General features: G+C 41.8%; 1 protein-coding gene across 2 annotated transcripts in view; it reads right to left on the bottom strand.

Moving 5' to 3' along the window:
- LOC132395770 (DENN domain-containing protein 2C-like) overlaps positions 1-14,310 on the bottom strand; it is a 184,458-nt gene that overhangs the window by 83,432 nt on the left and 86,716 nt on the right. For both annotated transcript variants that reach the window (XM_059972779.1, XM_059972780.1), the window contains exon 5: positions 6,606-6,712. In XM_059972779.1, the coding sequence (XP_059828762.1) occupies positions 6,606-6,712 (107 nt within the window). The remainder of the gene's footprint in view (positions 1-6,605; positions 6,713-14,310) is intronic.

Below are 14,310 nucleotides of genomic sequence, written 5' to 3'. Positions count from 1 at the left end.
AAACAATTTCAGATCTGAATGGTAGATTTTTGCTAATTACTGGCTAATTTTCTAACAAAAAAGTTGTTACGGTTAATGTTTATGCTCCAAGTGTCGATTGTCTTGAATTTTTAAAGCATTTATTTACATCCCTTCCCAAGTTAAGTGATTATATGTTGATAATGGGTGGGGATTTTAACTGTTGCTTAAATCCTTCAATGGATAGATCTACATCTAACCAGGCACTTCTGAACAAATTGGCTTCTTTTATCAATTCCTTTATGGTTGATTCCAGAGTTTTAGAAATTTGGAGGTTTTTACATCCTAAGGATAAAGAATTTTCATTTTTTTCTCATGTATATCATAATTATTCTAGAATCGACTATTTCTTTATTGATCATCTTTTAATTCCATCTGTTATTGACTGTAACTATGATTCCATTGCCATCTCCCGCCATGTGCCCTCGAAACTATCATTAAGATAATGGATACATTTTCCAGTGCTGGACAACGGCGGTTCAATTCTATTCTACTTCAGGATTCAGACTTTGTCAATTTTATTAGGTAACAGATTGATTTTTTCTTTTCAACAAACTTTACAGAAGAAATTTCCAGTGGAGTATTATGGGACACTTTTAAAGCTTATATCCGTGGACAAATTATTTCATATTCTGCCGGAGTGAAAAAACGAATCAATAGTGAAATACTTATGCTGGTTGACAAGATTAAAGAAATTGATAAGAAATATTCTCTGGCTCCTAGTGAGGAGCTTTATAAAAAGAGAGCTGAACTTCAAATGGAGCATAGTCTATTATTAACCTCTTTGACTGAAAATCAATTAATTAAAACTAGGACCCAGTTTTATATACATAGTGATAAATCTGGTAAATTACTGGCGAATCAATTGAAAACTGCTTCGGTTAAACACCAGATTATCAAGATTCATAAATGAGTTGGTACCCTGATGGTTGATCATGATGAGATAAACAAAGCCTTTCAAGAATTTTAAAATTCTTTATATCAATCGGAATCTCCTGACGACCTCACTATAATGCATGAATTTTTAAAGAAACTGAATATTCCAAAATTATCATCCAATAAATGTTTAACATTAGATGCATCTATTATGGAAGAAGAAATAAAAGAGGCTTTTTTTGATGAATTCAGGTAAAGCTCCTGGTCCGGACAGTTACACAATAGAAATTTTAAATTCCTTTTCTACTATACTCTCTCCTTGGTTATGTAAAATCTTTAAGGATGCATTAACCATAGGAAAACTACCGCAATTTTTTTTACGAAGCTTCTATTTTCCTAATTTTTAAAAAAGATAAATAACCTATTGAATGTGCATCATATAGTCCTATATCTTTGCTGAATGTGGACTCTAAGACTTTTTCTAAAATTTTGGCAACTAGATTGGAGAACATATTACCTCAAATCATCAGACTGGATTTATTAAAAATTGTTACTCGTCTTTTAATATTAGGAAATTAACTAATATAGTTTACACTCTCTCACCTAGAATTCCAGAGTGTGTCATCTCACTGGACACTGAAAAAGCATATGATAGAGTTAAATGGCCATACTTACTTAGTATGCTTGAGAGATTTAATTTTAGTCCGAAATTTATATCTTGGTTTAAATTGATATATCATACCCCTTTAGCTTTGGTATTTACCAACAATCAAAGATCTCCCTTTTTTCAATTGTTTCGTGGTACTACGCAAGGCTGTCCTCTTAGACCTTTACTATTCAACATTGCTTTGGAACCTTTAGCTATTGCAATTACCCATGGGAATGGGACATACAAGCTATCATTGTACGCAGATGGCTCATTACTATACATTTCCAATCCTGAGAAGTCCATTCCTGCAGTTTTATCTCTGCTTGCTCAGTTTAATAGCTTTTCCGGCTACAAATTGAATCTTAATAAGAGTGAACTACTCCATTAAATATGCAAGTTCCAATTTATAAACTTTTACCATTCAAATTGGTCACAGACAATTTTACTTGTTTAGTTCTTAAAATTACTAAGAAGCATAAGGACTTATTTAAGGTTAATTTTTTTTTACCTTTAGTCGATCAGGTTAAACAATTGCTTACTAAATGGTCCCCATTGTCTTTATCACTGATTGGTCAAATCTATGCTATCAAAATGATTATTTTACCTAAATTTTTATACTTATTTCAAGCACTACCAATTTTTATTCCTAAATCCTTTTTTGATATTGTTGACTCTAAAATTTCTTCATATATATAGCAGAATAAAAATCCTAGGTTAAGTAAAAAATATTTACAGAAGTCTAAAAAGGATGGTGGTTTGGCATTGCCGAATTTAAGATTTTATTACTGGGCAATTAATATTCAATATTTAATATTTTGGACACAGGACTCGGATGTAATTCAAAGTCCACAATGGGTAAAACTTGAATGTAAACCTGTACATCTGTAAATCTCATTGATTTCTATCTTGGGGACCTTTGCTTCCCTTTGCTCTTTCTAAATTGAAGAAACAAAAAGTTAATCCAATAATTAAATATACATTACCAATACGGTTTCAATTTCATAGATTTTTTGGCTTGAATAAGTTTATTCTATCAAGCCCTATTATATCTAATTTCTTTTTCCAACCCTTTGTTATGAACCAAGCCTTTTTGATAGGGAAAATGAAGGGTATAACATGTTTCTTGACTTATTCTTAGATAACTGTTTCATGTTTTGAACAGTTGTCTAATAAATATAATTTACCTAGGTCCCATTTTTTTCTAGATACTTACAAATTAGAAATTTTCCGAATAATATGTTGCAGACATTTCTGAATTCATACCCAACTGATATCATGGAAAAAATGTTAGGTTTAAACCCCTATCAGAAGGGTTTAATAGCAACTATTTATGACATGATCATGAAAATACAGCCAGGTATATCAGATAAAATTAAGAGTGAATGGGAAAAAGAACTTCAATTTTCCTTACCTACAGAGAAATGGGAGAAAATTTTTCAATTAGTTAACTTCTCCTCTATATGTGCTAAACATGTGTTAATACAATTCAAGGTGGTGCCTAGGACTCATATGTCTAAGGACAAACTTGCTCACTTTTACTCCCACATAAATCCTATCTGTGATAGATGTCATTCGGAAGTAGCCTCTTTGACTCATATGTTCTGGTCTTGCCCTTTTTTGGAGAAATATTGGAAAGATATTTTTGGTATTCTTTCAACAGTTTTGAGTATTAATTTACACCCTCACCCTATTACTGCAATTTTTGATTTACCGATGGTGGATAATAGTCATTTATCCCCATTGGCTCGTCGGATGATTTCATTTGCTACATTAATGGCCAGAAGATCCATTTTATTGAATTGGAAAGAGATTAATCCTCCAACTGCATTCCAATGGTTTTCCCAAACTATATCTTGTTTAAATTTAGAAAAAATCAGAAGTGTCATTTTTAATCCTTCGGTTAAATTTGAAGAAACATGGAGACTATTTATTCAACACTTTTCTATGAGGTAACTTGACCTTTACTGAATCCTTTTTATTATCCTTAAATATCTGGATAGAGGAGAGGAGTTATTGACATTACTGATTATATCCATTGTAATATAATACCCCAGCTTTGTTTAGTTTAGTTTTGTTTAGCTTTTTTCTTTCTAATTTGGGTTTTTTTTTGTATTTTTTTTTCTAATGTTATTTTTGTACATGCCTCAACCACTTCCTCTGGCAGCTTGTTCCTAATGAGTGAAGAAGTTGCCCATTAGGTCTCTTTAAAATCTTTCTCCTTTAATCTCTGCCGTCCTATTTTTGATTCCCTTGTTCTGGGGAGAAAATTGTGTGCCTTCACCCATTTTCTGCCCCTAATGATGGTATTCACTTCTAAGATTACCCCTCAGAGTTTTAAGAATACAATCCCAACCTCTCACTGTAACTCATGCCCCCAAGTCCTGGCAATATTCTTGTAAATCTTTGCACTTCTTCCCAGCATAATTATGTCTTTCTTACAAATGGGTCATCAAAAACATGCATAATACTCCAGGTGCAACCCCACCAATGTTTTGTACAACTGCAATATTTCAAATATCCAGCCAGGGGTCTACGGACCCCTTGCTTAATGCTATTGGTCCACGGCGCAAAAAAAAGTTTGGGCACCCCTGCCTTAAATCATATTAAACTATGGTCTCTCTTCTTGGTGCATGCACACACAGCCTCTTGGCTACACTTTGAAACATGAGAGGTTAGCGTGGTTGTACAGCAGATTGTGCTGCTGCACCAGCTCCTGTGACATCTTCAACCGGATAGGCAAGTTCTTAATTGACTAAGTGGATTTCACTTGATTTCCAACCATATCCCAAAAATAAGCCAGAGGATTAGTTAGATACCACAAATTGCCACAGTGGATAGGTTAAGGGTAAAATAAAAAGAGTGGATAATGGAAGGAGGAGGAAACTGCTCTGTCGGGAGTCAATATGGACCAGATGGGTTGAATGGCCTCCTCCATTAACATTGGCAATATGGTTGGCATATGTTATACTTTCCTTTATTATTCTAGGCATTAAGCTTGAGACAAGAAGCCGAGCTTTTGGCTTTATTGAACTCTGGTAAGGCTGCACCCAGTTCCGGTTAGGAAGACAGTCAAGACTTTGGAGGGGGTGCAGGTGTCGTTCACCAGGATGCAACCTGGATTAGAGGGCAAAGAGGACTGACAAAATAGGGTTATTTTCTCTGGAGTAGCGGAGGCCAAGGTGAGACCAATGGAAGTTCATAAATGATGAGAGTCATAGACAGACAGCTGGTATTTTTCTTCCTGTGGTCTAATGTTCTAACAATAGGTGGCGTGCAAGGGGTGAGTTCAAAAGAGGTATGGGGGCAAGTTTGTTTTTTTTTTGAAAACTTTTTTATTGCATTTTTAAGTAGTTACAAAATGAAGTATGGAAAAAAAAATGTATATAACCCTTCCCCCCCCCAACTGCCCTATAGAAAAAAAAGAAAAAGAGAAAAAGAAAGAAAGAAAGATTGCCTGGTTGTTGGAAGATCTCCACATGCTCCATGGAATTCATAATAACTTTAATATGTATATTTATTTCTTTCCCACAAGTTTGTTTTTGAAACAGAGTGGTGGGTGCCTGGAATGCACTGCCACTGGTCATGGTGAAGGTAGGTTTAACAGAGATGCTTAAAATGCTCAGATAGTTGGATGGGAAAGGAGGGAATGGAGCAACATGGACCACGTGCAGGCAGGAAGAATTATATTTGTTCAGCACGACATTGTGGGCTGAAGGGCCTGTTCCTGTGCTGTACTGTTCAATGTTCCATGTAACAAGCTCTCTCCAATGACTTGGCCCAAACACGTGGTGTTCGCTGCTTGAGGAACAAGTGTGCTTCTAGTGAGATCTGGCTGAGCTGAAACTAGCATTTCCCATCCCACACAGGGACCACACTTCAAAACTGCCAGCAGTGGATTCAAGCTGTTTTGGGACATATCATGAAAAGTGCTCTCTGTATGTATCATATATGCAGATGTGCACATCTCTTTCCAATGTCCAAATGGACCCAGTTTAATAAGTCTACTTACTTCCGGGATCCCTGAACGCGGAGGTGTAAAGGACACGCTGTTTGGGATTACTGTTTGGCTTACTTCCGGGATCCCTGAACGCGGAGCTGTAAAGGACACACTGTTTGGGATTACTGTTTGGCTTACTTCCGGGATCCCTGGAAGCGGAGGTGTAAAGGACACGCTGCTTGGGATTACTGTTTGGCTTACTTCCGGGATTCCTGAACGCGGAGATGTAAAGGACACGCTGTTTGGAATTACTGTTTGGCTTACTTCTGGGATCCCTGGAAGCGGAGGTGTAAAGGACACGCTGCTTGGGATTACTGTTTGGCTTACTTCCGGGATCCCTGAACGCGGAGGTGTAAAGGACACGCTGTTTGGGATTACTGTTTGGCTTACTTCCGGGATCCCTGAACGCGGAAGTGAAAAGGACACGCTGTTTGGGATTACTGTTTGGCTTACTTCCGGGATCCCTGGAAGCGGAGGTGTAAAGGACACGCTGCTTGGGATTACTGTTTGGCTTACTTCTGGGATCCCTGAACGCAGAGGTGTAAAGGACACGCTGCTTGGGATTACTGTTTGGCTTACTTCCGGGATTCCTGAACGCGGAGATGTAAAGGACACGCTGTTTGGGATTACTGTTTGGCTTACTTCTGGGATCCCTGAACGCAGAGGTGTAAAGGACACGCTGCTTGGGATTACTGTTTGGCTTACTTCCGGGATCCCTGAACGCGGAAGTGTAAAGGACACGCTGTTTGGGATTACTGTTTGGCTTACTTCCGGGATCCCTGAACGCGGAGGTGTAAAGGACACGCTGTTTGGAATTACTGTTTGGCTTACTTCCGGGATCCCTGAACGCGGAGGTGTAAAGGACACCCTGTTTGGGATTAATGTTTGGCTTACTTCCGGGATCCCTGAACGCGGAAGTGTAAAGGACACGCTGTTTGGAATTACTGTTTGGCTTACTTCCGGGATCCCTGGAAGCGGAGGTGTAAAGGACACGCTGTTTGGGATTACTGTTTGGCTAACTTCCGGGATTCCTGAACGCGGAGGTGTAAAGGACCCGCAGTTTACCTCTGGAGGCCTCCTGGGTCGACTCGGTGGTGATGCCCAAACTCGCCTCCCCCGAGATAACAACGGTGAGAACTTGACGTCTTCGTATGGATTCTCCTTCGAAGGACCTAGAGTCGATGTAGGAGAGGAAGTTGCTAATCAGAATGCCTTGTTTCTGAATACAAGAACACTAAGAAATAAGAGTAGGCCATTCCATCCCTCATGCCTACCCCAGACATTTAATATAATCATGGCCGATCTACACCAGGACTCATCTCCTCCTCTGGGCGAGATTCCCACAGCCCACTACCCTAGATATCGAGCTTCCAGAATTACCTTCCTCTGATGGGCCATCTGCCCCAGCTCTCTGGGGCAGACAATCAGAGTTTCACTACCCTCTACAAGAAGAGATTTCCATGTAACCTAGTGTTATACCATCACCCCCTTTTCTTGAAAGCCTAACCCCTGTTCAAGGTTTTTCTGTTGGTGAAAACATTAATGGACTGTCATGCCATACGTTTTTCCAAACAGATCACCCCTTCTGGGTGGGTTCTGTATAATCACAGACCCATCAAACAATGTAAATGATTGTCAAGGGACAACTACCCCACCATTTAACAGTGAATGTAAGAGGGGCACTGCATTCAACATGCCAGAGTTTGTTCTCTGAAACAGAAGGATCGAAGTTCAATGTATATACACGTCACCATATACAACCCTGAGATTCATTTTCTTGTGTGCATACTCAATGAATCCATAGGATAATAACAACAACAGAATCACTGGAAAGCTGCCCAACTTGAGCATTCAACCAGAGTGCGGAAGACAACAAGCTGCAAATACAAAAAAAAAGGAATAATAAATAATAATAATAAAAAATATAAACAAAAAATATCAAGAACGTGAGATGAAGGGCCCTTGAAAGGGAGTCTATTGGTTGTGAGAACATTTCAATGATGGGGCAAGTGAAGTTAGGTGAACTTATCCCCTGTGGTTGAGGGGTGATAACTGTCCCTGAGCCTGGTGGTGTGAGGGTGATCACTTCTAGTGTTGGACTTTTAACTGGACAACCATGTGGTGCATCTCTCAGTGTGCAGCCTCGCTGCTCCAGGGAGCAAGGTCTGACTCTGTCTGTGAGGGGCCTACACCTTTTGCTTGTACCGAAAATGGGTTTGTCCAGGGTGTTCAAGTTTTCTCCCACATCCCAACAAACCTGCAGGTAGGCTCATTAACATCTGGGCACTTCCGCTCAATGTCATTAAGCGACGAGAGGTGAAGTCGTGGTACAAGAGAACAAGTCCCACTCTTCCCAGATGGGCTATAGGGAAACAAAGGGGAGAAACAACTCTGCTACTAGCCAGTAGGAACCTGATGGGCAGAATGTCTTCTGTTTTTATATGTATAAACAAAGAGTGGTCCTTATTGCAATATAAATGCAACCAATTATGGATTCATGGTGGTCTGGCCTTGAGCATTGGCCAGCTGGAATGCACTGTCTTTGACACTGGAAACCCCAGATGTAATTATCTTTACAGGGTAACTCCGTACACACAGGAGGCTTCCCAGAGGACAGGTCAGACTTTATCCAAGGGTGGGTTTGTTTGGCAGGAAAAAGACTACTCGCTCTGCTGTCTGTCTGCTCAATGCTACCTTTTGACTAGTGGTCACTTGTGGAGAATAAACGTTCTCCTTGGAGATAGTGCATTGAACACGGTAGAGCAGGACTGCCCAGAAATCGGTTCCAGATGTTGCACCTGCTCGGCATCTGTCATTTATCAGAAGGATTTGAGCATGAGCGTTTACAGTTGGGATTAGATGAACTATGTTAAGAATGGAGTCACGCAGAGTTTATATATTAGCTTCGATGTACAAAATGTGGCTGGGGGCCATTTCCTGTGCTGTCTGCAGGATCACCAAATAGACCCTTCACTAATGAAGTGATTGGATGGTGGTGTGGCACTTAAATTCAAAACCATCACCAAAAAGATGAGACTACCAACAGTAAGCAAATCACATTTAAGGAATCACTTAGCACACTCTATTTCCTTAAAGGAAAAGATCTTCCATCAGAAAACATCTCAGTGTGTCCCCCCCCCCAAAACAGACATGACTTGGCCCTGTGTGCCCATCTTCCCATTTCGGGTGGGGACTGCTGACCACCAAGAGGAGGTGCCGTAGAGACACAGCCCCTCCCAGCACAGCCTGTTCATCACCTTCCATTCCCCTCCTCGGTTCACTTATCACCTCAGTCTCCCATCTCACCCATCCCCTTCTTCTTTTTATACTGGCCAAATCCCCTCCCAACCCTCAGTCCTGATGCAAGGCTTTGACCCGAAATGTTAACAATTCCTTTCCTTCCACAGACGCTCCTCAACTGCTGAGGGCCAGCACTGGATACAACGCACTGCTCTACCTCTGCAGCCCTAACATGTTGAAAACACGCGTTACTGTAACCAAAGATGTGGGTAAAACGCATCTGGAAACAGAGGTCCAGAGCTTCTCACAGCTCTCCACAACCAACCCAGCACACAGATACCATCAACATCAGCTCCACATTCCAGGACTTTGTAATGGGGGATGTAATGTAACGAGGTTACATTCCAGAACTTTGTAACGGGGGATGTAATGTAACGAGGTTACATTCCAGGGAACTGCTGGACCACCTCCAGCTGGGGAGAAGGAGCTTTACAAAACTCTGGCTAGGTCACATTTAGAGTCCTGGCTTTAATTTTGTTTACCACATGATAGGAGGGATATGGAGGCTTTGTGCAGAGGAGGTTTACCAGGATGTTGCGTGGTCTGGAGAACACGTGCTCCTCTCTGAGGGGAGGTTGCACAAGCTGAGAGCAGCAGAGGTTGAGAGAGATTTGGAAGTAGATCACAGAAAGACGGTCAGTAGCTTTGCCCAGAAATGAACTAATTAGTACTTTAGGGCACATGAAATGGGTGGAGGTGGGGCTGGAGTAGGGGGAGCATCTAAAAATGTGCCAGTCAAGTTTTTCAAAAATAAAATACACAGAGCAGTGGCGTCCTGGAATACATGGGCAGGGATGGTGGTAGAGGGAGATTAGCATTAACAGGCACATGAATGTGGAAAGGGAGGGATATGGTCAATGCAAAGGGAAGAGGAATTAGATTAATTGGGAATCGCTGGTTTAATGAGCATGCCACAACACTGTGAGCTGAAGGGCTTGTTCTGTGCTGTACAGGACTATGCTCTATTTTACTGAATAGTGCCACTGGCGTAGGGAATCTAATTGCTTCCTCCAGCTTTCCTTTTGTATTTGTGTTTGAGTTTCCAAGGACTAACTCTTGCAGGGAAATTGGAACTGGTTTATCATTGTCACGTGTACCAAGATACAAAAGGAAGCTTGTCTTGTACACTGTTCACACAGATCAGATCAGTACGCAGTACAGCGAGGTTAAACAAGGTACAATAATGTCAACATGCAGTGCAGTAAACAATAAGGTCTTAAAGAGGGAGATCAGGAGGTCAAGAGTCCATCTTGTCATTCTAGGGAACTACCTGCCTTCCACAAGTTAATCATCTACCAGCATACTGGGACAGCACAGCAGTGTAGTGGTCAACACAACGCTTCACAGAACGGGCGACCCTAGTTCAATTCCCTCCCTTGGGTTTCCTCCGGGTACTCCAGTTTCCTCCCACAGTCCAAATATGTACCAGTTGGTAGGTTGATAGTCATTGTAAATTGTCCTGTGATTAGGCTAGGGTTAAATCAATGGTTTGTGGTGAAGCACAGCTTGAAATACTGGAAGGGCCAACTCCATGCTGTATCTCAATAAATACATAAATTAACTTATAACTGCAGGGTAGAATTTGTCCCTGAGCCAGGTGGTACGAGTTCAGGCTTTTGTATTTTCTGCCTGACGGGAGGAGGGACAAGACAGAATGTCTCGGTTTATGCTGGCTGTTTTACTGAGGCAGTGAGAACTATAAACAGAGCCCATAGGGGGAACCACAAACACATGAAAACCCGCAGATGCTGGCAATCCAAGTAACGCACACAAAATGCTGGAGAAACTCAGCAGTCCAGGCAGCAGCTATGGAAAAAAGTAAACAGTCGATGTTTTGTGCCAAGACCCTTCATCAGGACTCATGAAGAGTCTCGGCCTGAAACGTCTACTGTTTATTCTTTTCCCATAGATGCTGCCTGACCTGTTGAGTTCCTCCAGCATTTTGTGTGCGTTGTATGGAGGGGAGACAGGTTTCCACGGTATGTTGAGCTGTGTCCATGACTCTCTTACGTACAGAGCAGTTATCGTACCAAGATATTATGCAGACAGGATGCTTTCTACGGTGCATCAAGAAAAGTTGGTGAGGATCAAAGGAGAAATGCCTCTTTTATTAACTTAAGTGGGCTAGCTTACCAGTTAGCAATGCCCTATAACAGCTTGGAGTAGTCCGGAATTTGGAGTTCAACTCTGCTGCCATCTGTAAGGAGTTCATACGTTCTCCCTGTGAATACATGGGTTTCTCCCAGCGACACCAATTTCCTCACACAGTCAAGATGTGCCAGTTAGCAGGTTAATTGTAAATCATCCACTGATGCTGGGCTCACTGTGTCAGAAGGTCCTGCTCCATGCAGTATCTCTAAACAAGTAAGCTCCCCACCTTAACAAGATTAAATTTTAAAACACAGTACGGATCAGTACATGGAACTACGGTGTTGTGGCCGTTAAGGAGACTCGGCTGTCGCAAGGGCAGGATTGGCTGCTGGATGTTCTGGGTTTTGGAAAGGGACAGGGAGGGAAGTAAAAGAGATGAGGGAGTGGCATTGGAATCAGAGATAGTACCACAGCTGCAGGAAGGAGGACATTCTGACATTGCCCACTGGGTCAGTGTGGATTGAAGTTGGAAACAGTAAGGGAGAAATTGCTCCATTGAGAGTATTCCATAGGCTTGCCAACATTAACAAACTTACTGAGGAGCAGATCAAGAGAGAGTTCGTCAAGGTGTAAAAATAACAGGGTAGCTGTCACAGGGGATTTCAGCTTCCCTAATAATGACTTGCACCTCCTGAGTGCAAGGTTTAGAAGGGGCATAGACATAGGAGCAGAATTAGGCCATTTGGCCTATCAGTTCTGCTGTCATTCCGTCATGGCTGATTTATTATCCCTCTCAACCCCGTTCTCCTGTCTTCCCCCCATAACCTTTCATGCCATGACTAATCAAAAACCAATCAACCTTTGCTTTAAATATACCCAATGACTTGACCTCCACTGCTGTCTGTGGCAATGAATTCCACTGATTCACCATCATCTGGCTAAAGAAATTTCTCCTCATCTGTTCAAAACAGAAGTCCCTCTATTTCAAGGCTGTGCCCTCTGGTCCTAGACTCATCATTAAAGGAATCACCTTTCCTACAACCATTCTATCAGGCCCCCATTCCCCATCATTCCAGAGCCATCAAACGCTCCTCGTACTTTAATCCCAGAATCATTCTTGTGAATCTCCTCTGGACCCTCTTGAATGCCAACACATCCTTTCTTAGATTAGGGGTCCAAAACTGCTCACAATACTCTGAGTGTATCTGACCAATGCCTTATCTGTTGCCACATGCAGCTGTGGAGGCCAGGTCATTGGGTGTATTTAAGGCAGAGATTGATAGGTTCTTGATTGGACATGGCATCAAAGGTTACGGGGAGAAGGCCAGGAACTGGGGTTGAGGAGGAGATTAAAAGAAAGGATCAGCCATGATTGAATGGTGGAGCAGACTCGATGGGCTAGATGGCCTAATTCTGCTCCTATGTCTTATGATCTTATAAAGTCTCAGCATTGCATCCTTGCTTTTGTATTCGAGTCCTTTTGAAATGAATGCTAATGTTGTATTTGCCCTCGTTACCACCGACTCAACCTGCAGGTTAACCTTTAGGGAAGCCTGGATTCCTTCTACCAAGGGGCATCACCGTACAATTCCCCATGCTACGATCCATCTGCCAGTTTATTGTTCATTCTCCAAATCTGTCCAAGTGCTCCTGCAGACTCCCTGATTCCGACATCCAAATCATTCACATACATGAAAAGAAAATGACCCCTGCAACACACCACTAGCCAACCAGAAAAGGCCCCCTTTATTCCCAGTCTTTGCCTCTTTCCAGTCAGCCAATCTTCTATCCACACTGGTATCTTCCCTGTACTACCATGGGTTCTTATCTTGTTAAGCACACTTGTGTGGCATCTTGTCAAATGCCTTCTGAAAATCCAAGTAAACAACATCCACTGGCTCGCCTTTGTCTATCTTGCTTGTTACTTCCTCAAAGTATTCCAGCAGATTTGTCAGGCAAGATTTCCCCTTAAGAGAAACTTGCTGACTGGCCTACTTTTTACAAGCATATCTGAATACCTTGAAACCCCATCCTTATTAACGCACTCCAACATATTCCCAACTACTGCAGCCGGGCTAACTGGCTTAAAACTTACTTTTCTCTGCCTCCCTCCATTCTTAAAGAGTGGAGTGACATTTGCAATTATCCAGTCCTCCAGAACCATCCCAGAATTTGTGATTTTTGAAAGATCATTACTTATTGATTAGGTGTGTCCAGGAAGATTCTTGACGTAATATGTGGACAGGCTAACTGGAGGAGAGGCCATAGTGGACCTAGTACGAGGCAACTAACCTCATCAGGTGACAGATCTCAGTGAGCGAGTATTCCAGAGACAATGACCACAACTCCCAGACCTTTAGCATAGGAGCAGACGGCATGGGAAAGTATTTAACTGGGGAGGGCCAATCATGATGTTATTAGGCAGGATCTTGGAATGGTAATTGGTGTTGGTGTGTGGCCAAGTGGTTAAGGCTTTGGGCTGGTGATCTGAAGGTCATTAGTTCGAGCCTCAGCCGAGGCAGCGTGTGTGTTCTTGAGCACGTGGTGGCAGTTGGTGCAGCATAGACAAGACAAGACAGATGAACGATGGAAATTAGGAGATCGGTTTTGGAGCACGTGTGGGGTTCTGGATAGCGTTGTTCTACTGGGGCAGGGAAAAGATGTAGGGTGAAGGAACCTTGGATGACAAGAAAGCTGGAACAGTTATTCAAGAGGAAGAAGGAAGTATATTTAATGTTTTGAAAGCAAAAATAAGACAGGGCTAATGAGAGTTACAAGATGACCAGGAAGGAGCTTAAGAAGAGCGCTAGAAGGGGCGGAGGAGAAGGCCTTGTCAAGTAGAGTTAAGGAATCACATGAAGAATAGGAGGATGGCTAGACTGAGTGTAGGACCTTAATGAATACTTTGCTTCAGTATTTACTAGTAAGAGTGACCTTGATGACTGGGAGGTCAGCATAAAACAAGCCAATGTGCTGGAACACACGAGGTTAAGAAAGAGGATGTGTAGGAACTTTTGAAAAACATGAGGATAGACAAGACTCTGGGGCCAGATGATATATATCATAGATTACTACAGGAAGCTGCACTATTAGCAATGATCTTTGCATCCTCACTGGCCACAGGGGTAGTATCAGAATATTGGAGGAGAACAAACGTTATTCAGAAAGGGAATATGGACAATATTGGGAATTAGTCTAGTGTGCTTTACATCAGTGATGGGCAAACTATTGGAGAGGATTTACGAGCATTTGGAGAATAGTCTCATCAGGTGGCTTGGCGAGATGCAGTCTGTGCCTCACAAGCCTGATGGACTTTTTCAAAGAAGTGACAAAATAAAGTGATGAAGGTAGAGCAGTAGATGTTGTTTATATGTGAACG

The sequence above is a fragment of the Hypanus sabinus genome, chromosome 6, assembly GCF_030144855.1.
Source record: "Hypanus sabinus isolate sHypSab1 chromosome 6, sHypSab1.hap1, whole genome shotgun sequence".
NCBI lineage: Eukaryota > Metazoa > Chordata > Chondrichthyes > Myliobatiformes > Dasyatidae > Hypanus > Hypanus sabinus.
Note: the sequence above shows the minus strand (reverse complement) of the source record. Positions and strands in the feature narration are given on the sequence as shown.